The sequence below is a fragment of the Rhinopithecus roxellana genome, chromosome 12, assembly GCF_007565055.1.
Source record: "Rhinopithecus roxellana isolate Shanxi Qingling chromosome 12, ASM756505v1, whole genome shotgun sequence".
NCBI classification, from domain to species: Eukaryota; Metazoa; Chordata; class Mammalia; order Primates; family Cercopithecidae; genus Rhinopithecus; species Rhinopithecus roxellana.
In genome coordinates, this window is record NC_044560.1 from 111,706,430 (window position 1) to 111,728,903 (window position 22,474).

At 52.8% G+C, this 22,474-nt stretch overlaps 1 protein-coding gene across 6 annotated transcripts; it reads left to right on the forward strand.

Moving 5' to 3' along the window:
* Nucleotides 1–4,722: 4,722 nt before the first annotated feature.
* On the forward strand, nt 4,723–21,742 carry DMKN (dermokine). 6 transcript variants are annotated; one of them, XM_010369298.1, is made up of 20 exons: nt 4,723–5,231; nt 5,491–5,691; nt 5,805–5,861; nt 6,488–6,538; nt 6,708–6,914; nt 7,687–7,731; nt 8,066–8,134; nt 8,357–8,407; nt 10,099–10,134; nt 10,834–10,887; nt 12,541–12,600; nt 12,741–12,788; nt 12,958–13,005; nt 16,121–16,177; nt 16,516–16,563; nt 18,107–18,154; nt 18,671–18,742; nt 20,064–20,087; nt 20,198–20,245; nt 21,424–21,742. In XM_010369298.1, the coding sequence occupies exons 1-19, from the start codon at nt 4,902–4,904 to the stop codon at nt 20,243–20,245; spliced, it is 1,554 nt and encodes a 517-aa protein (XP_010367600.1). In that variant the 5' UTR covers nt 4,723–4,901; the 3' UTR covers nt 21,424–21,742. The 6 variants fall into 6 exon arrangements, with proteins under 6 accessions (XP_010367600.1, XP_010367607.1, XP_010367603.1 ...); XM_010369305.1 differs by lacking the exon at nt 7,687–7,731; XM_010369301.2 differs by lacking the exons at nt 16,121–16,177; nt 16,516–16,563; nt 18,107–18,154; ... (2 more) ...; nt 20,198–20,245; nt 21,424–21,742 and adding an exon at nt 15,563–15,704.
* Nucleotides 21,743–22,474: the final 732 nt, after the last annotated feature.

A 22,474-nucleotide genomic window follows, 5' to 3' on the forward strand; every position in this document is an offset into this window, starting at 1 on the left:
ATGTGTTCCCCAGGGGAACGCTGTTAGCACCTGTGGCAGCTCAGAACCTTTGGCTGGTTCCACCTCATTCAGAGTAAAAATAAAAGTCAAAGTTGGCCAGGTGTGGTGGCTCACATCTGTAATCCCAGCACTTCGGGAGGCGTAGGTGGGTGGATCACTTGAGATCAGGAGTTTGAGACCAGCCTAGATAACATGGCGAAACCCTGTCTCTACTAAAAATACAAAACTTAGACAGGCATGGTGGCAGGCGCCTATAATCCCAGCTACTTGGGAGGCTAAGGCAGGAGAATCACTTGTACCCTGGAGGTGGATATTGTGGTGAGACGAGATTGTGCCATTGACCTTCAGCCTGAGCGACAAAAAAGAAAAAAAAAAAAAGAAAAAAGTCAGTCTTCCTAATAGTCCCCACGACCCCAGGATCTTTCCCTCTTTGACTTTAGCTTCTCCCATCCCGACACTGCTCCAGCCACAATGGTCCTCAAATACAGTAGGTAAGCTCCTGCCTCCAGGCCTTTGCATGGCTGTTCCCGCTGCTTGGAATCCACCAGCCCCAGCTAATCCCCACGGCTCACTCTTCCACTCCCGGCAGGGCTCAGCTCACAGGTCACATCTCAAAGAGCCTTTCCCGAATACCCTATTTAAAACACCTCTCTGTCACCTATTGCCCATCTTCCCCCACCATGAATGTAAGCTCTGCAAGGAGAATGCTTTTTTTGAGACAAGGTCTCACTCTGTCACCCCGGCTGGAGTGCAGTGGTGCGATCATAGCAGCCTCAACCTCTAGAGCTCAAGCGATCCTCTCACCTCAGCCTCTGGAGTAGCTAGAACTATAGGCGTGCATCACCACACCCAACTACTTTTTCAAAAACATTTTTTAGAGATGGGGTCTCTCTGTGTTGCCCAGGCTGGTCTCGAAATTTTAACCTCAAGTGATCCACCTGCCTCGGCCTCCCAAAGTGCTGCGATTGCAGGCATGAGCTGGGATTATGAGGTGTCACTTAGCTGGAGAATGATTTCTAGGCTGTATCCCCAGTGTCCGGAATAGGCGTGTCGTGGAGCAGGTAGTCATAAATATTTGCTGAATGAATGATGTGGTGAATTAACAAGAAGAACTGAGACCAGAGGGCCTTGGACATGACATAGGCATGTCAGATTTGTGGGTGCCATCACACATAAGAACGCGGGTGGCATGGTGACGGAGGAGAGAAAGCTGTTTGGAGTCAGACTGACCCGGCTCAAGTTCTTGTTGTTGTTGTTGTTTTGAGACAGTTTTGCTCTGTTGCCCAGGCTGGAGTGTAATGGTGCAATCTTGGCTCACTGCAACATCCACTTCCCAGGTTCAAGCAATTTTCTTGCCTCAGCCTCCCGAGCAGCTGGGATTATAGGTGCCTGTCACCACACGCGGTTAATTTTGTATTTTTAGTAGAGATGGGGTTTTCACCATGTTGGCCAGGCTGATCTTGAACTCCTGACCTCAGATGATCCACCTGCCTCAGCCTCCCAAAGTGCCTGGCTCAAGTTTTGACAACTCTATTTTTTTTTTTTTGGTTTTTTTTTTTTTTGAGACGGAGTCTCACTCTGTCGCCCAGGCTGGAGTGCAGTGGCCAGATCTCAGCTCACTGCAAGCTCCGCCTCCCAGGTTTACACGATTCTCCTGCCTCAGCCTCCCAAGTAGCTGGGACTACAGGCGCCCGCCACCTCGCCCGGCTAGTTTTTTGTATTTTTTAGTAGAGACAGGGTTTCACCGTGTTAGCCAGAATGGTCTCGATCTCCTGACCCCGTGATCCGCCCGTCTCGGCCTCCCAAAGTGCTGGGATTACAGGCTTGAGCCACGGCGCCCGGCCGACAACTCCATTTTACCACAGTCTTTTCACATATGATTTTGTGTGTGATGCTGGGCCTCAGTTACCTCATCTGTATAATGGAAATAATATTAACCTCTTGTGGTCATGTTGAGGATTCAATGAAATCATGTATGTGAAAGCACCTAATATTTTATTTGGTTCACACTAGGTATTTAATAAGGATGCCCTAGGGCTGACCTGCAGTGGCTCCTCAGGCCCGGCGACATCTGAGGGCAATTTTTTCCTGGCAGTAGAACACGGGCCTGTTGGTGGCGTGGGAGAATTGAGGTGATCCGTGGACACAGCTTTGAATAACTGAACCACACAGGGAGAAACTTACTTTCTTCTCAATTTTATTTTAAGCTCTCTGACTATGTTAAAGAGAAAGACTTCATTTATTTTTATTTTTTGAAAAAATTTATTATTAGTGTTATTTTCTTGAGGCCTGGACCTACCTTTGAGAAACACCCCATGCCCAGTTGTGCTGGTGAGCCAGAGCACCTCTTTCATCCTTGCTAATCTCCTTCTTGACAAACACGGCACATGGCTGGGCACGATGGCTCACGCCTGTAATCCCAGCACTCTGGGACTCTGAGGTGGGCGGATCACTTGAGGTCAGGAGTTCAAGACCAGTTTGTCCAACATGGTCAAACCCCATCTCTACTAAAAATACAAAAATTAATTGGGCATGGTGGTGTGCACCTGTAATCCCAGCTATTTGGGAGGCTGAGTAAGGAGAATTGCTTGAATCCAGGAGGTGGAGGTTGCAGTGAGCCGAGATCGTGCCACTGCACTCCAGCCTGGGCAACAGAGGGACACTCCATCTCAAAACAAAACAAATAAACAAACAAAAAACAAAGAGTGCAGGAGCTGCAGCAAGTATAATGTAATACCACTGTTTACTCATGCCTGTCACCCCAGCACTTTGGGAGGCTGAGGCAGGAGGATCTTATGAGCCCAGGGGTTCAAGATCAGCCTGGGCAACACAACGAGATCTCATCTCCACAAAAATAAAAATTAGAAAATTAGCTGGAGGCCAGGCGCGGTGGCTCATATCTGTAATCCTAACACTTTGTGAGGCCAAGGCAGGCAGATCAAGAGGTCAGGAGTTCAAGACCAGCCTGGCCAACATGGTGAAATGCTATCTCTACTAAAAATACAAAAATTAGCCCGGCATAGTGGCGGGCGGCTGTAACCCCAGCTACTTGGGAGGCTGAGGCAGGAGAATCAGTTGAACCTGGGAGGCAGAGGTTGCAGTGAGCCAAGATTGCGCCACTGGACTCCAGCCTGGGCAATAGAGTAAGACTCTGTCTCAGAAAGAGAAAAAAGAGAATTAGCTGGGTGTGGTGGTGTGCACCTGTAGTCCCAGCTACTTGGGAGGGTGAGATGGGAGGATTGCTTGAGTCCAGGAGGTTGATGCTGCAGTGAGCTACGAGTGTGCTACTGCACTCCAGCCTGGGCAAGACCCTGTCTCTAAAAAAAAAGAACTATCTCCCAGAGTTGTATAATTCTTAAACTGCTTGTGCTTAGTCCAATGCTGGGTACATAGAGAACCGCTGATAAGCTGGAGCTGTAATTATTATTATTGTTGTTATTATTACCACCATTATTATTATCATCATTAACGAGTAAGAGATGGAATAACAGGGAAGTAGGAGCTGAGGAGGACAGATGGGGATTGTGTTTACAAGGTAAGAAGTGTTGGATGTTACAAGCTGGGGTGCGGATATTGGGGTGGAGAGAGGAGGGAGAGACTGAGAGACATTGAGAAAGGCTGATGGAAACTGGCCCCTCCTAACTGGGTGATGAACCCCAGTGATATGAGACAGTGGGAGAACCTGTGGCCCCTGGGAATAGAGAAGCAGCCACATTTGCCGGGCAGAGGTGAGGCGGGGGGAGGCTCCCAGGTTCTGTATCGCGAACTGGGACTGGGGAGAGGGCTGTGGCACTCACGGATGGCTTCTGACCTTGTGCTACCCTCTCCTCGTTTCCCACTGCTGCCCTGGCCCCTGGCCTGGGGGATGGGTGGGGTGAGCTGGCCCAGTCCCGCCCCTCATAGGTGCTCATATTCACACGTGCCCCTCCAGGGCTGCGTAAACAGGATGGGCGCCTGGGTCAGTGACTCCCTCCCTTGGCCTTCCCTCCCACTGTTCCCCGGGGGTGGCTGGCGTGCCCGGCTGTCCTGCTCCGCGCCCAGCTTTCTCAGCTGGGAGCAGCCCGAACGCTGAGACACCCTGCTGACCACTCAAAGGGCGACAGCCACCTCCCTCCCCAACACTGAGGGTCCCCCCCGGGGGCTCTCTCCAGAACGTCAGAAGCTGACACGCAGCCAGTCTCTCTCTGCGGGCTGGAAGGTGTGGAGGAACAAGAGAGCAGTGACCTGTAGGTGGTAATACGGGAGGGGAGAGGGAGAGGAGAGGCTGAGGTGCTGAAACCAGAAAAGGCCGACGATGGGCTATGCCTGTCACTCTGGAGCCCCTGAGCCAGGCTGGCTGAGCCTGGGTGGGTCCTGTCCCCTGGGGCTTCCCTGTCCTTACTCCCCTGGTGGGGTCCTGCCAGTAACTCCTCTTTTCTAAGTCTGCCCCAACCCCACCGCCTCCAGGAGCCACTGACAACCTGTCTCCTTGGATGCCCCTGCCCCACCCAGAGCCCCAAATGCCTGGGGTTGGGAAATGGGAGCGCTTTTGCATCACCTCATCCGTTTCTCCCTCCCTCCCTGATGCAGTTCACTCTCTGTTTCGACAGAGACTCTCAGACTCACAATTACCGCTCATTACCCTATCGGTGGCTGGGCCCTGAGTCACTGAGGGGAGGGACCTCAGGTTGCCCAGCCCTGTCACCTTCTCCCAACCTAGTATAAGGAGTAGTGACAGGGAGGTGGACTCTGGGAAGGCCGGGAAGTTGAGGACAGGAGAGAGAAGGCTGCAGACCCAGAGGGAGGGAGGACAAGGAGTCGGAAGGAGGAGGACAGAGGAGGGCACACAGACGCAGAGCAAGGGCGGCAAGGAGACCCTGGTGGGAGGAAGACACTCTGGAGAGAGAGGGGGCTGGGCAGAGATGAAGTTCCAGGGGTCCCTGACCTGCCTCCTGCTGGCCCTCTGCCTGGGCGGTGGGGAGGCTGGCCCCCTGCAGAGCAGAGGGGAAAGCACTGGGACAAATATTGGGGAGGCCCTTGGCCAAGGGACCAGAGAAGCAGTCGGCACTGGGGTCAGGCAGGTTCCAGGCCTTGGTGCAGCAGATGCTTTGGGCAACAGGGTCGGGGAAGCAGCCCATGCTCTGGGAAACAGTGGGCATGAGATTGGTAGACAGGTGGAGGATGTCATTCGACATGGAGCAGATGCTGTCCACGGCTCCTGGCAGGGGGCACCCGGTCACAACGGTGCTTGGGTGAGTGGCTGTGGGGCCAGGTGTGGAAATGGGAGGCTGTGGGCTTCTGGGTTGAGATTCTTGGGAAATGGTTGAAAGGATGGATGGATCTCTTACTTGCAGCCTTTTGGGGCAGCTTTCTTCTACGTTATACCCCTCTCCTATGCCACCCTGGAGTCCCTCTGCCTGTCTCTCTCCCGGTCTCTCTACAATTTGCTCTGGCTCTTCTCTGTCAGGGTCAGAGATGGTCCCACTAAGTGCAGGTTTGTTATTCTTGCAGGAAACTTCTGGAGGCCATGGCACCTTTGGCTCTCAAGGTGGTCTTGGAGGCCAGGGCCAGGGCAGTCCTGGAGGTCTGGGGACTCCGTGGAGCCAGGGATACCCTGGAAACTCAGCAGGCAGCTTTGGAACCAACCCTCAGGGAGCCCCCTGGGGTCAAGGAGGCAATGGAGGGCCACCAAACTTTGGGACCAACACTCAGGTAAAGTCATCCCCGAGACCTGCTACCTGCCACCTCCCTCCCTCCAAGCCCACACACTCCACGTGCCTCTCTGGTCCCTCTGGATCCTACACTCAGTCTCACCCTCTCTGCAGGGAGCTGTGGCCCAGCCTGGCTATGGTTCAGTGAGAAGCGGCAACCAGAATGAAGGGGTAAGAGGAAGGGGCTGCGAATGAACGAAGAAGCCACTGGGTGCAGGCTACGGAGAGCTGGGGAAAGAGAAAGAGGAAAGCAAGATGCGGAAGTGGAGGGATTGGGGTGAGAGGAAGAGATGGGGCTGGGCGAGGAGTCTCACACCTGTAATACCAGCACTTTGGGAGGCTAAGGCAGGCAGATCACCTGAGGTCAGGAGTTCGAGACCAGCCTGGCCAACATGGTGAAACCTTGTTTCCACTAAAAATACAAAAATCAGCTGGGCGTGGTGGCATGCGCCTGTAATCCCAGCCACTTGGGAGGCTGAGGCAGGAGAATCACTTGAACCTGGGAGATGGAGGTTGCAGTGAGCCAAGATCGCATTACTGCACTCCAGCCTGGGCAACAGAGTGAGACCCTGTCTCAAAACAAAAACAAAAACAAAAACAAACAAACAAACAAAAAAAACAAAAAAGGAAGAAGAGACGGGCTTGGGTCTGGGCCTGGGGAGGAGGCAGATGGGAAGGGGAGGTGGGAGAAACACGTTAAGGGAAAGGAAGCCAAGCCCTAAAGAACGGGAGAGGCCTGGCCTGTGTCCATGCCCGAGGCCGACATCTCCAAACTCACCATCCTCTTCCCTCTGCAGTGCACCAACCCCCCACCATCTGGCTCAGGCGGAGGCTCAAGCAACTCTGGGGTGAGTGGAGAGGGGCAACCCGGGAGTTTTACACCAGGAGGAAATGGAAAAGTTCTGCTCCCCTTAGACTGGGCACCATGGAATTTGGCCTGGGTGGAGAGGGAGAGAGGTGGGGCCTGTCTTGGTGCTCTGTCTTTAATCCTGGCCCTGATCCCTTCCTGCCCTTCAGGGAGGCAGCGGCTCACAGTCGGGCAGCAGTGGCAGTGGCAGTAACAGTGATGACAACAACAGCGGCAGCAGCAGTGGCAACAGCAGTGGCAATGGTGGTGGCAGCAGTGGCAGCAGTGGCAACAGCGGCAGCAGCAACAGCAACAATGGTGGCAGCAGCAGCAACAATGGTGGCAGTAGAGGTGACAGCGGCAGTGAGTCCTCCTGGGTGAGTTTGGCACCTCTGTGGAAGGCTGAGATGGGGTAAGGCTTTAGTGGTCCCTGCCAGGAGAGGGCTCCAAGTTTCTCTGAAAGCTGCCGCTGCCCCAGGATGGGCAGTCTCCCCGGCAGTCGTCACCCTGGGGTTCCCTCAGCCTCCTGTTCCCCACCCATGCTGTGCCCCTGACACGTGCACTATCATTTCTGCCAGAGCCACCCCACTGCTTCTGACTCTGTATCCCTATTTTCCACTCTGTGATGGTGGGGACGTTATCCCACCTGTCTAAGCTCTTGCAGTCAAGTCCACTTGGCAAGTCTCAGGAGATCCTGGGGTGGTGGAGAAGAGAGGGGGACATGGGAGAATATGACACGTGTCTCGGAAGCTTCCAGGAGAATGGGGGCAGGACTGTGATCTGGGAGACCTATGGACGCTGACAGAGCGATGGTGCAGACGACATTCACACACGGGGCCCCTGCATGATGAGTGTGAGGGCAGGAAGGGGCGTTGTGACCCCGCAGCTGCCACCCCAGGGCCCCAGGCCTCACTGACTCCAGAGCCGGCAGTCCCTCCAGCCTCCGGGCCAATGGCCTGTCCAATCCCTTGGCTGATGGCATCTCCCATCCCGTGTCTTGGAGTCTAGCTGGAGAGGGAGCCACATCTGGCTTCCTCGGGGGTCTGGGAAAGGTGACAGACAGGAGGAGGTGCGTGAACACAAGACGCCAAATAACCTGAGCTGCTCTCATGCCCTGCTCCCCGTACAATCCTCTTCTTCCCCATCTAGGGCAGTTCTGGGAATGGTGACCAAGGCAGCTCCGGCAGCTCCCAGGTGAGGGCTCTTCCACTTGCTGCCCCCTGGTGGCAGGATCGCGGCTACTGCGCGGCCGGGCTCCAGGGGTTCCCACCCTTGGCCTGCGGTGGGCTGCAGCTTAGGTTCCCCAAATCATTGCATAGTTTCGAATACCCTCGGCCACACCTGGCTTTCTCTATGCTCAGAATAACTTCCTGCAGCGACCAACAGGCTAAAGACGGGGAAGGTGTGGAGGCTAGAAAGATGACTGGAATCTGATTGGGGTTCCAACAAATCTGCAACACCGCTGGGAACGACTGGGTCCCCTTTAGGTCCTTTAGGACAGCGTTTGAAATCTTCCTTTCCCCTGCAGGCATCCAGTACCGGCTCCTCCTCCGGCAACCACGGTGGGAGCAGCGGAGGAAACGGACATAAACCCGGGGTGAGTGACTGGCGTGAATCTCCCACCTACCGCGGGAAGAAAAAGGAGAGCAGCTGATGTCACTTGCAGGATCGAGGAGCCAAGGCTCCGCGGAGATGGGGCTGGATGGCCGCGGAGGTGGAGCGGAAGAGGCTCGCCCCAGGGTTAAAATGCTCCCATTTGGGGGCTGGGACTGGTCTGGGAGGGGACTGAGGGAAAGCCTCCCCTTTCTCCCCCCGGCAGTGTGAAAACCCAGCGAATGAAGCCCGCGGGACCGGGGGATCTGGGATTCAGGTGAGAGCCCAAGTCTCTTGGGGACTGCAGTTCCTGCCCAGGACTGCGCCCGCTCCTCCTAACTCAACTCTGCTCAAACCCCTCCTGCCTTGTCTGCGGGGAACTGACTATTTTGGCAGAAGAAACCAAAATGCACTCCTAAAAATGCTAACAATTTCCGAAGTACTAATTCATTGCAAATCTTGCTGTGATATACCTCACCTTATACCACAGATGGGGCTGGGAGAAATCCCATGTAAACCGATTCTGGCACAATTGTCTTAAATGTCCTCTATCCAGCCCGGGAATAGACTGTGGTGAACTCTGGAGGATTCAGAGTGTTTTGGAAAGAACATTCCCCCCAGTTACGCTGGAAATGTGGGCTTTATGTCAGCAACCGTGGTGCTGAGAGTTAGTGTTACTGAGATCTTGTGAAAGTGCGGGTTGCTCTAACAGGGCTGAGTAGGGCTAAGCTCCGCGTTGCTAACAAGCTCCTGGGTGAGGCTTTGGTGGGAAAGGACCCACGTGGCCAGGAGTAAGGCTAGACCCGAGGTGCTGGGGCTGAGTCGAGACAGCTCTTTTTAGATCATCTCTGAGGGATACTAACCTTTTATGGGAACAAACTGGATTTTAAAAAACTTTCTCCCCATTTGTAACCCTCTTTCTAGTTTTTTTTTTTTTTTTTTTTTTTTTTTTCCCTTTTTGAGATGGAGTCTCACTCTGTTGTCCAGGCTGGAGTGCAGTGGCACAATCTTGGCTCACTGGAACCTCCATCTCCCCGGTTCAAAAGATTCTCTTGCCTCAGCCTCCCGAGTAGCTGGGATTACAAGCGCCTGCCACCACCCCTGGCTAATTTTTTTTTTTTTTTTTTTTTTTTTTTTTGTATTTTTAGTGTAGACGGGGTTTCACCATGTTGGCCAGGCTGGTCTCAAACTCCTGACCTCAGGTGATCTGTCTGCCTCGGCCTCTCAAAGTGCTGGGATTACAGGTATGAGCCACTGCACCCGGCCTTTTCTAGTTTTTTAATATACCACAGTTTTAAGTATATAAGTAGTCAAAAAACAGCCATCGTTTCCTCTATGGTTTCTGTTCTTGGTGTACTGCTTTAAGGTTTTTATTTTCTTCTAGCACTATGCATACTCCTGTAATTTCATTTTTTCAATTTAACTGGGATGCATCTGGACTTTGTTTTCCCGTATGCTGTCTAGTCCCACCCCTCCATCTAACCAGACTTACCCTACACTTTGTATCCGAGGTGTGTGCTCCTTTATGAGGGGGAAAACTGGTTAAAAACAGAGAGGAGGAAACTGATGAGCTAGAACTAAAATTTTCCTCCAAAATACTTCACTGATATTCCCAGTCCCATGTATTCAAACACTTCAGCCACTGATTTAAAATGCCTCTTGTAAATGCCTTAGTATTTTGGGGAGCTTCTGGGAATTCTGTCAGACAAGGACCACACTGCTTTATTTATGGTAGCTTTAGAGTATGTTACTATCTACCTCTTATCTTCACTTACCATTTTTCTTTTCCAGTGTTTTCTTACCTATTCTTAGACTTTGTCCTTCCAAAAAAAATGTCGGTGTTCAGACCAGTTCCAAAAGACAGTGCCATTAGAATTATTAGAGGAATCATTAAATCAATACATTAATTTTTGGAGGTGGCCTCAGGATCTTAAACAGGGATCTGTGTTTCTTTGTCTCACCCTGCAGGACTTCAGAGGACAGGGAGTTCCCAGCAACACGAGGGTAAGAGGATGGTAGACCTGGGGGCAGAGACTGTACCAGTAGTAAGTGGGATAGAGGTAGGTTCTCCAGGAGCAATACTGGCAGACAGGTGGTCCCACATCCCTGCCAGGTCTACATGAGAGCTCTGGGCATGAGGAAGTACTGATGGGTCTGGAATTCACCATGTTTCACAGCAGATAAAGCAGGACTCCAGAGGAGCCCACTTCTCCCTTAAGAGGGGACGAGCCAGTCTACTCTATGCCGCCTCAGCCCCTAATGGCTCTCCAGCTAGCATCCCCTTTTCTTACTAATGCCAATCAACCCAGACAGGGTCCTTCAGTTTGAATCAATTTAGTGCAACAGCCTGGCTCACTCCAGCTCCAAAGCCAGGGGAGAATTCAGACGCTTTGCTGGCAAAGCCCTCCCTGATGGATTTTGGGTGGCTTGCAGAAAAGAACATAAACAGAGATGGCAATGTTATCTATGGACATTGTAAGAGAGCAGCCACCCAACCCACAGGAGCTCGAAATGAGATCGCAGAGCAGATGGAGCTTCCCTGAGACAAGGACCTCTTTCTCGGGACTCTGGGAAGTCCTCTGTCATGCTCATGTCTCAGTCCCCCGATTCAGGAATCCCTCGCCAACACCCTGCTTCCCTGCCCTCTCGTCCCCTTGCCCACCTGCCTCGCCATCAACTCCTCTCCATTTTCCGTCTCCCTAGGAAGTAAGCAAAGAGGGCAATCACCTCCTTGGAGGCTCTGGAGACAATCATCAGGTGAGCCTAGGGGCAGGCAGGTTTGGCTTTAGGAGAAGAGATGGTGAAGCATGCTAAGATCCTGGGAAAAGAATCAAAAATGTCAGTTTCTTCTTGCAAGCTGCTCTAAATCTGTGTCCAGTAACCATCAGGAGACCAAAACAGGGGTCTGGGATCCCCATCTCCCTCTTCGGTTCATTCTTTCCTTTTGATTTGGATCAGAGCCATGTTACTTTTGTAACGGGAAAAAACAGATAAAAGTAACAGAAGAATGGTCAAGGGGATTTCCATACTTAGGGAAGCAGTGTTGAGAAGGAGAAAGTCACTGAGCTTTGAGGTACAAGATGGGGTTTCAAAAGCCAGCTCTGACCAGGCACCAGCATAACTGTAATCCCAGAGCTTTGGGAGGCTGAGGTGCAGGAATCATTTGAGCCCAGGAGTTTGAGACCAGCCTGAGCAACATAGCAAGACGCTGTCTCTACTTTACAAAAAGAAAATAATAGGCCGGGCACAGTGGCTCACGCCTGTAATCCCAGCCGAGAATTTGAGAGGCCGAGGCGGGTGGATCACCTGAGGTCAGGAGTTCGAAAACAGCCTGGCCAACATAGTGAAACCCATATCTCTACTAAAAATATGAAATTAGCCGGGCATGGTGGCGCATACCTGTAATCCCAGCTACTTGGGAGGCTGAGGCATGAGAATCGCTTGAACCTGGAAGGCGGAGGTTGCAGTGAGCCGAGATTGTGCCATGGTGCTCCAGCCTGGGCAACAAGAGCAAAACTCCATCTCAAACAAACAAAAACAAAAAAAGAAAGGAAAATAATAATTTTTTTTTTTTTTTGAGACCGAGTCTCGCTGTGTGGCCCAGGCTGGAGTACGGTGGCGCAATCTCGGCTCACTGCAACCTCCGCCTCCCGGGTTCACACCATTCTCCTGCCTCAGCCTCCCGGGTAGCTGGGACTACAGGTGCCCACCACTATGCCCGGCTAATTTTTTTTTTTTGTATTTTTAGTAGAGGCGGGGTTTCACCGTGTTAGCCAGGATGGTCTCGAGCTCCTGACCTCGTGATCCGCCCGCCTTGGCCTCCCAAAGTGCTGGGATTACAGGCGTGAGCCACCGTGCCCAGCCTCGAAAAAAATTTAAGATATATATTAAAAACACCACCAGCTCTATCATGTCATCTGTGTATCTTTAGGCAGGTCAGCTAACCTCTCTGAGCCTGAGCTTCCTCCGGTAAAATGAGGACAGTGAAGCCTGACTCACGCAGCCTTCAGTTACTGTACAGCTTTCTGTGTCACCACTAGACCAAGGTGTTGTGGAGTCCAGACTCTGGAGGCAGATGCTGCATAAGGCACGGTGCTTGGCGTGCCGTGGGACTACGCGCTAGCTAATCTCATTACTTGGGGTGTTTTGGGGACAGAACAGGGTGAAGGCAAGAGTCTGAATATTGAGATTCAGGGGACTGAGTGGGGTTCCATGGGAGCAAGCTATTCTAAGAAGACTTTCCTAGGTGAACTTTTAGGTGCTGTGTAAGGAAGAGAAGGCGGCTTTACAGAGAGGAGGACAGGAAGCCTGGACCGAGGTGGGGATGAAGCAATCCGGGGCAGGTTGACAGGTGGCAGGCATGATAGGATGCATAAGCCATGGACATCGGTCCCCCTTTTCCCCACCCAGGGGCAAGGGTCCAGCTGGGGCAGCAGAGGAGGTGACGCTGTTGGTGGAGTCAATACTGTGGTGAGTGGAGGCGACACTCCACCTTGGGCTGGGACCATGGTGTCACGCAATCCTCGCCTCCCCTCCTGCCACTCAGATCTCCCGCCTCTGGCTCACAAAGTGGCTTCTTCATCTCATCCCATTTCTCCTTGATTCCATAGAACTCTGAGACATCTCCTGGGATGTTTAACTTTGACACTTTCTGGAAGGTGAGTTCTGCGAGATGGCCCTGTTCACTTGCATTTGGAAAATCCCTGCCCTTGGCCCCACAGGCTGGGGTCCTCTTTCTAAACCAACAGTCAGCAGTGGCCCTTGACCTCTCTTGGCCAATTACCTTATAACTCAGTTTGGCCATTCTTCTTTTTGTTTCCTCCGCAGAATTTTAAATCCAAGCTGGGTTTCATTAACTGGGATGCCATAAGCAAGGTAAGGGCTGGAAGGCCTTGTGATCCCAATTTTCGTCGGAGAGGGGTATAGGGAAGAAAGCTAAACCTCTGCTCAGTGAGCTGGGGAAAGTGACGCTGGCTACAAAGGAAGCATTTAGGCCAGTGCTAAAAACAAAAACTAAACACACTGGGGGTGGAGGAGGGAGGACAGAGGATACCTGAAAAGACGGGGAGAATCTGGAGCAGTTGGGATTGAGGATGGGCAGAGGGCATGGGCTTCTTTGCTGCTTCAACACATAGACCCGAGCAGGTCCCGAACCTCAGTTTCCCGTTTGAGATGGGGAAGGTTGAGGGGAGCGTAGGTTGACTCCTAGAGGGTACACAGAATGAGGAGTAAGGTGGAGCTAAGACGCCCCGAGAGGATGGACACCCAGAGAAAGGAACCAGCAGTGGCCGAGAGCCTCACAGGTGACAGGCATTAGTCTCTCCCACACAAACAAAAACGCAGCTGGGGTCCAGAACCCCTCCCTCCTTCCTCCCTGCCCACACTTCCCTCTTGCAGGGGAACCCCTGGCCAGGCTGCTTTGATACCTGAGTAGCAGAGGCACCTCTAGAGGAGAGGGGGCTGGACTGGAAGGGAGGGGAGGAAGGACAGACAGCCCACACAGACACACCCCCGGCAGAAGCTGCGACTGGTGATGAGAGGATGGGTTTCTGAGCCACTATTTTTTTTTAGAATATGAATTAGTTTAAACATGGAGAGACTTCACATAATGATTTGGATTTTGGGTTTCTTTCAAAAACTTTGGCAACGCTGGGTTCCATTTCCACGGGATAGGGTTAGGCGAGAGCTGAGAAACAGCTGCTGCTTGGCCCAGGTAGGGTGTGTTGGGAATAGGTGGGAGGGTCACTCTCTAGTGGCCAGACTGTCCCTACCTGTCACAGTCATTTTAGCCACCCAACTGGCCCCTGTGAGCAGTGGAGTTTCTGGCCTTTAATGTAAAAGAAAGAAGACTGGGCTCAGGAAAATCGAAGTCTGACGTTTTAGGAAGAAGGTTGAGGAGACAGGAGAGTGCAGATGTTCCCGCCCAGCTACAGTGGATTCTTGTTCTGTGTTTCTTTCTCATTTATTTGTTTGTTTGTTTATTTATTTATTTATTTATTTATTTATTTTTTGTGAGACCGAATCTCGCTTTGTCACCCAGGTTGGAGTGCAGTGGTTTGATCTTGGCTCACTGCAACCTCTCCCTCCTGGGCTCAAGCGATTCTCCTGCCTCAGCCTCTCTAGTAGCTGGGTTTACAGGTGCCCACCACCACACCCGGGTAATTTTTGTATTTTTAGTAGAGATGGGGTTTCACTATGTTGGCCAGGCTGGTCTCGAACTCCTGACCTCCAGTGATCTGCCCGCCTTGGCCTCCCAAAGTGTTGGGATTATAGGCGTGAGCCACTGCATCCGGCCTCTGTGTTTCATAGAGAATGGTTTCTGGTAGAAGCAAGACTCTTTCCTGGGTCACAGGGAACTGAGGGTCTGATGGGGAGCCGGGGCACATATAGATACTTCCCAGAGAGCCAGGACAGGCACCTTGCCATTTTTGCCCATCTAGGGCAGCAGTCGAGGGAGTGATTGCAGTGAGGCAGGATTCATCTGGGCCAGCTCCTCAAGAGGCAGATCTCCTAGAAAGCGGGGTAGGGCAGAGGTGGGCAGGGGAGAGAATGGAGCCCCCCTCTCCACAGTGGGGTGAGGGAGCTGAGGACTTCAGCCAGAGTGAGGAGGGAGCAGAGGGAAACGCAGTGTAATGTTCCTGACGAGGCAGGGGGTTCTCAAGCCCACGCGGGGATATCTGGGTTTGTTTGGATAGCGGGGCAAAAAGGTCCCTGTAGATTTCTGGAGCAGGGGTCTTTTATACCCTTGCGTCAGCTCACGATGTACGGGAATTGCTATTCCTCGAGCTCTCTCTTTAGAGCCTGTTTCTGGCCAGACGCGGTGGCTCATGCCTATAATCCTAGCACTTTGGGAGGCCAAGGCTGGCGGATCACTTGAAGTCAGGAGTCTGAAACCAGCCTGGCCAATGTGGCCCATCTCTACTAAAAATACAAAAATTAGCCAGGTGTGGTGGTGTGCGCCTGTAGTCCCAGCTACTTGGGAGGCTGAGGCAGGAGAATCGCTTGAACCCAGGAGGCAGAGGTTGCAGTGAGCTGAGATCGTGCCATTGCACTCCAGCCTGGGTGACAGAGCGAGACTCCATTTCAAAAAAAAAAAAAAAAAAAAGGCCGGGCGTGGTGGCTCACGCCTGTAATCCCAGCACTTTGGGAGGCTGAGGCAGGCGGATCACAAGGTCAGGGGATCGAGACCACCCTGGCCAACACAGTGAAACCCCGTCTCTACTAAAAATACAAAAAATTAGCCGGGCATGGTGGCAGGCAACTGTAGTCCCAGCTACTCTGGAGGCTGAGGCAGGAGAATGGCGTGAACCCGGGAGGCAGAGCTTGCAGTGAGCCGAGATGGTGCCACTGCACTCCAGCCTGGGCGACAGAGCTAGACTCTGTCTCAAAAAAAAAAAAAAAAAAAAAAAAAGGAACCTATTTCTTTGCCCAGGACCAGAGGAGCTCTCGCATCCCGTGACCTCCAGACAAGGAGCCACCAGATGGATGGGAGCCCCCTACTCCCTTCTTAAAACACCACTCTCTCATCACTAATCTCAGCCCTTGCCCTTGAAATAAACCTTAGCTGCCCTAAACTCCTGGTCTCTGCTCCTTTCTTACGTCTCCGCTGTTGTCCAGGGTGGTGTGGAAGGGGTGACTGCAGCCCACAGCTTTGGGAAATGGGACGGAGGAGGCCCAGCAGGTGGAAAGGGGATGCTCTGAGGCAGGTCCTAGTCTTGAGGTTTTGCTAGAATTAGGTTCTGCTGGAGGCTGGGGGACTTGGGATAGAGAACATTGTATGCTCTGGGACAGGGAGAGTTGGTTAGTGCCTCTCTCTCTCCCTGTGTTTCCAAAAATGGTTTTCTGGTGTCCCTAAAGACTCCCAGCTCCTCCCGTTCCAAACCTTAGTCACAATGACATTCTGAAGGCTGAGAAAGGGCAGTAGCAGGAGGAGGGGTGGGTGAGCGTGCCCAGGCTCTCTGCTAACCTGCTTACCCCCTTTCATCCACAGAACCAAGTCCCACCCCCCAGCACCCGAGCCCTTCTCTACTTCAGCCGACTCTGGGAGGTAGGAGAATTCTTGCTGTTTGAAGAATGGGGGCCTGGCCCTCCTGACGCCCCAAGCCTCCCTCAAGGCAGCCACCCTCTGCTCCCACCATCTGTCTCCAAACTCCTCCTCTTTTCATTTTTGAGACAGCTCATCCAAATCTTATCGCCCAAATCTTATCACCAATACCATCTCAAGTGCTGACACCCTCAATCTCCCACGTGCTTACCTTCCTCCAACCCCAAACCACACCCAAAAGCTCCTTCCTATCCGAGATCTGGAAACTACCCCAATTTGCTGCACAGACCACCCGCTGGGTTCTGCCTCCCCGGCCCACTCCGCCCTCCTTCTCCCTGCAGGATTTCAAACACAACACTCCTTTCCTCAACTGGAAAGCAATTATTGAGGTAAGGGGGGCAGGACTTCTCAGCTCTGGGAACAGGGTTCGGGGCCCTGGGCGAGCCGCTGACCCAGGTGTCTGTCCCAGTTTCCTCCCCTCCCTTCCCACTTTCCCAGGCTTTGTGCAATCCCAAGTGGGGGCGGGGTGAGAGGGAGAAGCTGTGAGTCACTGAGGAGCAGGGTGGGAGGACCTCCCTAGGATAAAAGCCAAGGCCAAGAGCTGGGGCTTCCACAAGCACATGAACATGAAGCTGGCCACTGCCTCTGCTCTGCTCCTGCTCCTGCTGGGCCTGGCCTGGACCCAGGGGAGCCACGGCTGGGTGGGTACCGCAGGGTGCGCAGGTGCGGGGAGAACGCGTTGTGGGGAAGAAGGGGCCTAGGCTGGGGCATGGGGAGGACAGCTGAGGGGGAATGGGAGGGCGGTATGCAGGGGTCAGGTCCCTGTCTAGTGGAGGCAGCTGCTGAGGGTCTGAAGACCTGGGTCAGGGAGGATGGGCTGGACCTCTGGACTGTGCCAAAGACCACACTCCAACTGTGCATGGCCAGTAGCCTTTGAGAAACAGGACCTGTGGTCACTGAGGTAAGGGCTGCCTGCTCCCGCGTCTACATGTGCCAAGTACATGAGGCTGGACAGGTGGGGCCCTGCGAAGGGGGAGGTCGACTTCAGCTGAGTGCGGTCATGCATGCATGTGTGAACAGGGTGGCAGGTCGTCTGATGTTTCACGAAGAACCAGGATGCTGATCTCTAATTGTAACTAATTTAATTTTTAAGTGGGAGACCAAGCAAAAAATATCTGGTGGCCTGTGGTCAACTAGTTTGTGACCTCAGGGTTAGGGCTTGCAGTGGGGTTTAGGTTCAAGGTCAGGTATGGATAAGGCAGAGTTAATGCTGGAGTCAGGACTTCACTGTCACTTTCTGTGTGTGTGTGGCGGGGCAGAGGGTCCAAGTGGAGAAGTCGTGATGGCTTTTCAATGCTTAGAGTTTCTCCTCCTGTGCTGGGGCTGGGGGGTGTCCGGCGCATCTGCAGTGTCTTAAGTTGCTTTATCTGTTTTCTTGTATTTCTCTTTTTTTTTTTTTTGCTTCCTGCAGCCCAGAGCTAACCTAAGCATGCAGCTTCTGCAGATAACAACCCCTCCTTCAAGCACCCTGTGGGGCATGGCATCGGTGTGCAGGGACTAAGGGCCTACGGGCATAGCAGCAGAACTTGGTGCAGGCAGAAGGCGAGCTGGGCTGCAGTGCCTGGGTCTGCCCCAGAGGAGCCTACGTGGCTGCAGCTCACTTGTTCTAGCTCAGTCTCAGGCTGGAGCTGCCAACTCTCCCAGGGCATGGGTGGGGAAGGAGTTGACAAACCTGGTTCTCTCCCTGGCTCCCAACGCTGAGTGTGGAAATCTGTCTTCTATCTATCTGGGCCAACAGCTTCTCCAGGCTCACTGCCTTCTCTATAGGTAGCACGTGGAAAGGGTGGGGTGAGGGAGAAACTGGGGCTCTGGAAGCCCGGCAAGGCCCGCACGACTGTGGAGGCAAGAACTGTGGCCCCTTCTTCCTTTCAGGGTGCAGACGCGTCATCACTGAAGAAACGTGCAGGCGGCGCCGATCAGGTGAGTCTCTGTCTCTGTCCTCAGGTTCCCCTGCAGGGCCCTTGGTCCCCCTTGGCCTTGCTCCCAGGTCTGGGCAATCTGAAATTCTCTTTGCCACCCCCCCCCCCCCCCACCATTCAATGGCGTTCTCAGCCAGGTGCAGGCTGGTAGGAGGTGGCAGCTGTAACTTCCAAGGTGAGACATCTACCACGGACCCACCGGGTTAGGTTCTGGAGCTTCTTTTCTTGGTCTCCTACCCTTACCTCCCAAGTAACACTTGAAGAGTTGGGAGAGGTCTTGAGGGCAGGGGGAGGAGGAGGAGAAGGTGGTGGCCATTTGGGCTAGGACAGTAAAGGCAGGTGAGGGTGTGGGCCCTGGCTGGCTGGAGGAGATTCTATAAAAGAAAACACGTGACACGAGGGGAGAAGGCAGGCATTTTAAGAAAGGTTCGGTCCAGGCAGCAGGGTGGGATGTTTATTCCAGAGCAAAATGGCCTTATTCCGTCTGTTCTAACCCCCACACCCACTTCTTCCACAGAACTACAATTATAACCAGCATGCGTATCCCACTGCCTATGGTGGGCAGTACTCAGTCAAGACCCCTGCAAAGGTGAGACCTGCAACCGCCCTGTCTTCCCACTGGGGGCTCTGCATGGGGGATGGGGAGAGAGGCTTTCACTGCCCGGGTCTACTCAATTGGTTGCCTGAGGCTGGATCCCGCTCTCTTTGAGTCCAGGCCTCCCCACCCTTTTGCAAGGGAGACTTGGGTTCCCTGAGACAGTTTGGAAGTGAAAGGCAGGAGGGTTCAATGCTCCTCACACACACCCAGTCAGAAAAGGTTAAAAAGGAGCAGCAGCAACAGAGAAAACTGAACCAACACCCTCTCCAAGAAGAATATAGGCTCTAAAAACTCATGACACCGGCCAGGTGCAGTGCCTCACGCCTGTAATCCCAGCACTTTGAGAGGCCAAGGCGGGTGGATCACGAGGTCAGGAGTTCAAGACTGCCTGGCCGACATGGTGAAACCCCGTCTCTACTAAAAACACAAAAATTAGCCGGGCATGGTGGTGTGCGCCTGTAGTCCCAGCTATTTGGCAGGCCGAGGCAGGATAATTGCTTGAATCCAGGAAGTGGAGGTTGTAGTGAGTTGAGATTGCGCCACTGCACTCCAGCCTGAGCAACAGAGCAAGACTCCGTCTTGAAAAAAAAAAAAATCATGACACCTGCAAAACACACGAGCAGCTCTTCCTCACAGGTTCTCTCTCTGTGGACGTTTTTTGGGGAAGATGGAATGGAGGGCAAGGAAAACAGACTAGCGCTTAGGGGCCAGCCAGGGAATGGATGGTTGGTGGGAAAATGGATGCTTTATTCCACAAAGGAAATGAAAGGAAAAAATACGTGAAAATGTGGTTTCATTCTGTTGCAATGAAAACCATCTCATAACATCAGTAAATGAATATGCTAAGTACAAATTGGGCTGACAAAGCGACAGCAGACTGGGTAGTTCCATCTCTCACGACAATAAAGTCCTCGCCCTTGGGGAGTGGACCTTCCACTGAGAGAAACTACAGGCCGGTGAGAGGAGGGACATGCAGCTTCTACTGCCGGTGGCTTCCACTCTGCCGGGTTATCTGTGGTCAATGTCTACCCACCTGGCAGGCCGAAGGGAGGCCTATCCTCTTTTGACCCCCTTGGTCAGTACGTGCCCAGGAATCATGTTCAATATCATCTTGGATCTAGTGCACTTAGGATGGCAAATGTGCTGCGAAACCAACTCCACAGTCTGAGTGTTCACAGTCAGACTGGAAAACCTTGGTGATAGCCCTGGTGTGAGCCTGCCCTTGCCGCTGGGCCCTTCATGAGCCCGGAGGCCATGGCAGGGTACAGGAAGGCCATGAGCCCCACATCACTTTCCTTTGATCTTTTCGCAGGGGGGAGTCTCGCCTTCTTCTTCGGTGAGTATGGGGGCCTGATCTTCATCTAGCTGGAGAGAGAAGGGGCCTGAGGCCAGAGGGTGTGCAAGGGACCCTGTGGTGACCACTCAGACTTTCTCTTTTTCCGGCAGGCTTCCCGGGTGCAACCTGGCCTGCTGCAGTGGGTGAAGTTTTGGTAGGTGAGTGTCAGAGTGGGCTGCACCAGGCCACATGGGAGCGGACGCACAGTCACCCCAGGGCAGGGCCAGGATCTTGGTATATCCTCAGATCTCAGTGGGCAGCGACATGAAGTCAGGTATGCTCTGCGTGGACGCTCTCAAGGTGTTAAGGCAGAGGGGAGCTCATGGTGGGGTGTGGAGAAAGACCCATAATAAAATGATCTAGGGCCGGGTGTGGTGACTCATGCCTATAACCTCTGTGCTTTGTGAGGCTGGGGTGGGAGGATCACTTGAGGCTGGGAGTTTAAGACCAGACTGGGCAATATAGCAAGACCCCATCTCTAAAAAAGCAAAACAAACCACAACAAACCATTCCAGCCTGGGAAACATGGCAAAACCCCGTCTCTCCTAAAAATACAAAAAATTAGGCAGGTGAGATGGTGCATGACTGTAATCCCAGCTACTCTGGAGGCTGAGGTGGGAGAATCACCTGAGCTTGGGAGGTTGAGGCTGCAGTGAACTGCGATTGCACCACTGCACTCCAGCCTGGGCAATCAGAACGAACCAACAAACAAACAGAAAGATTAGCCGGGCATGGTGGCACACGCCTGTCGTCCCAGTTACTTGAAGGCTGAGGCAGAACGATCGCTTGAGCCTAGGAGTTCAAAACTGCAGTGAGCTATGATCACACCACTGCACTCTACTCTGGGCAACAGAGGGAGACCCTGTCTCTAAAAAAAGAAAGAAAGAAAGACAGAGAGAGAGAGAGAGAGAGAGAGAGAGAGAGAAAGAAAGAGAGAAACAAAGAAAGAGATAAAGGAAGAAAGAAAATGACCTAGGACCATTAGAAAGCACCCTAAGGTGGGACCACATAGGCACAGCTCTGAGAAGAGAAGACGGTGTTCTAGATGGAGCACAGGGACCAGGATAGAGATGTTGCAGGGGAACTGTAGAGAAAAGAGCCTCCTGGTGGAAAGGTTCAGAGGCAGGACGCAGCGAGGCTGTAGGGGCGAGAGGTAATAGCTTAGCTCAGCAGAACCACAAACTTTGTTTTAGGTGAAGCAAAAGTGAGGGGCACCACAGGTGAACAGGTTGGACAGCAAAAGAATGGTGGGCACCCAGACGCTGGGTGAAAAGATGCCCCGTTTCCGCAGGCTTAGGAATGGCCACATGCTACCATTTGATTTTCTTTCTTCTAGGCAATTTCTTCCAACCACCACTGAGGCCCCGAAAAGCACTGGTAGTCAGGGAGCTCCTCTCCTTGGCCCCCAGCCTGTACCAGCCCTGGCCCGGCTGCTGCACCTCTGTTTCCTAGGCTGGGGACCCAGCTTGCGTCTCCTTGTTTCCTCCTACTGCACTGTGGTGCTTCAGTGACCACCAGCCTCGTCGGATACACCAGCATCTTTCTCTACCTGCTCCCTTTTGTGATCTGAAGTCACTGTGACAGTTCTCCAGGAAAGAGGAGCTTCCTACTTTTGAGTCTCTCTGTGGAAATAAAACATGAATCTTGTTTCCCTATGAGTTTCTCAAATTTTATTCTTTAATGCTATGTTGATGGCCTGGCTCAGGGAGGATGGAAGAGTGATTCAGGGGCAGCTAATCTGCCTGAAACTGGTATAAGGCACAGAGGCCGAGAGAGATGAGACCTGGGTTTTGTTTCTGACAAGCAGCCTGCATCGTGCATCAGTTTCCTCATCTGTTAAAAAAAAAAAAAAAATCATTACCCAATCTATATCTGAATACCATTCTTTTTTTTTTTTTTTTTTTTTTTTTTTTAAGACTGAGTCTCGGCCGGGCGCGGTGGCTCAAGCCTGTAATCCCAGCACTTTGGGAGGCCGAGACGGGTGGATCACGAGGTCAGGAGATCGAGACCATCCTGGCTAACACGGTGAAACTCCGTCTCTACTAAAAAGTACAAAAAACTAGCCGGGAGAGGTGGCGGGCACCTGTGGTCCCAGCTGCTCGGGAGGCTGAGGCAGGAGAATGGCGTAAACCCGGGAGGCGGAGCTTGCAGTGAGCTGAGATCCGGCCACTGCACTCCAGCCTGGGCGACAGAGCAAGACTCCGTCTCAAAAAAAAAAAAAAAAAAAAAAAAAAAAAAGACTGAGTCTCACTCTGTAGCCCAGGCTGGAGTGCAGTGGCACGATCTTGGCTCACTGCAACCTCCGCCTCCTGGGTTCATGCAATTCTCCTGCTTCAGCCTCCTGGGTAGCTAGGATTACACACATGCTCCACCACAACTGGCTAATT

Coding starts and splice junctions, on each gene's coding strand:
- DMKN (XM_010369298.1), top strand. CDS start 4,902: ATGAAGTTCCAGGGGTCCCTGACCTGCCTCCTGCTGGCCCTCTGCCTG. Junction 10,888..12,540: donor GCTCTGGAGACAATCATCAG/GTGAGCCTAGGG, acceptor TTCCCCACCCAG/GGGCAAGGGTCCAGCTGGGG. Junction 16,564..18,106: donor ACTGGAAAGCAATTATTGAG/GTAAGGGGGGCA, acceptor TCTTCCTTTCAG/GGTGCAGACGCGTCATCACT.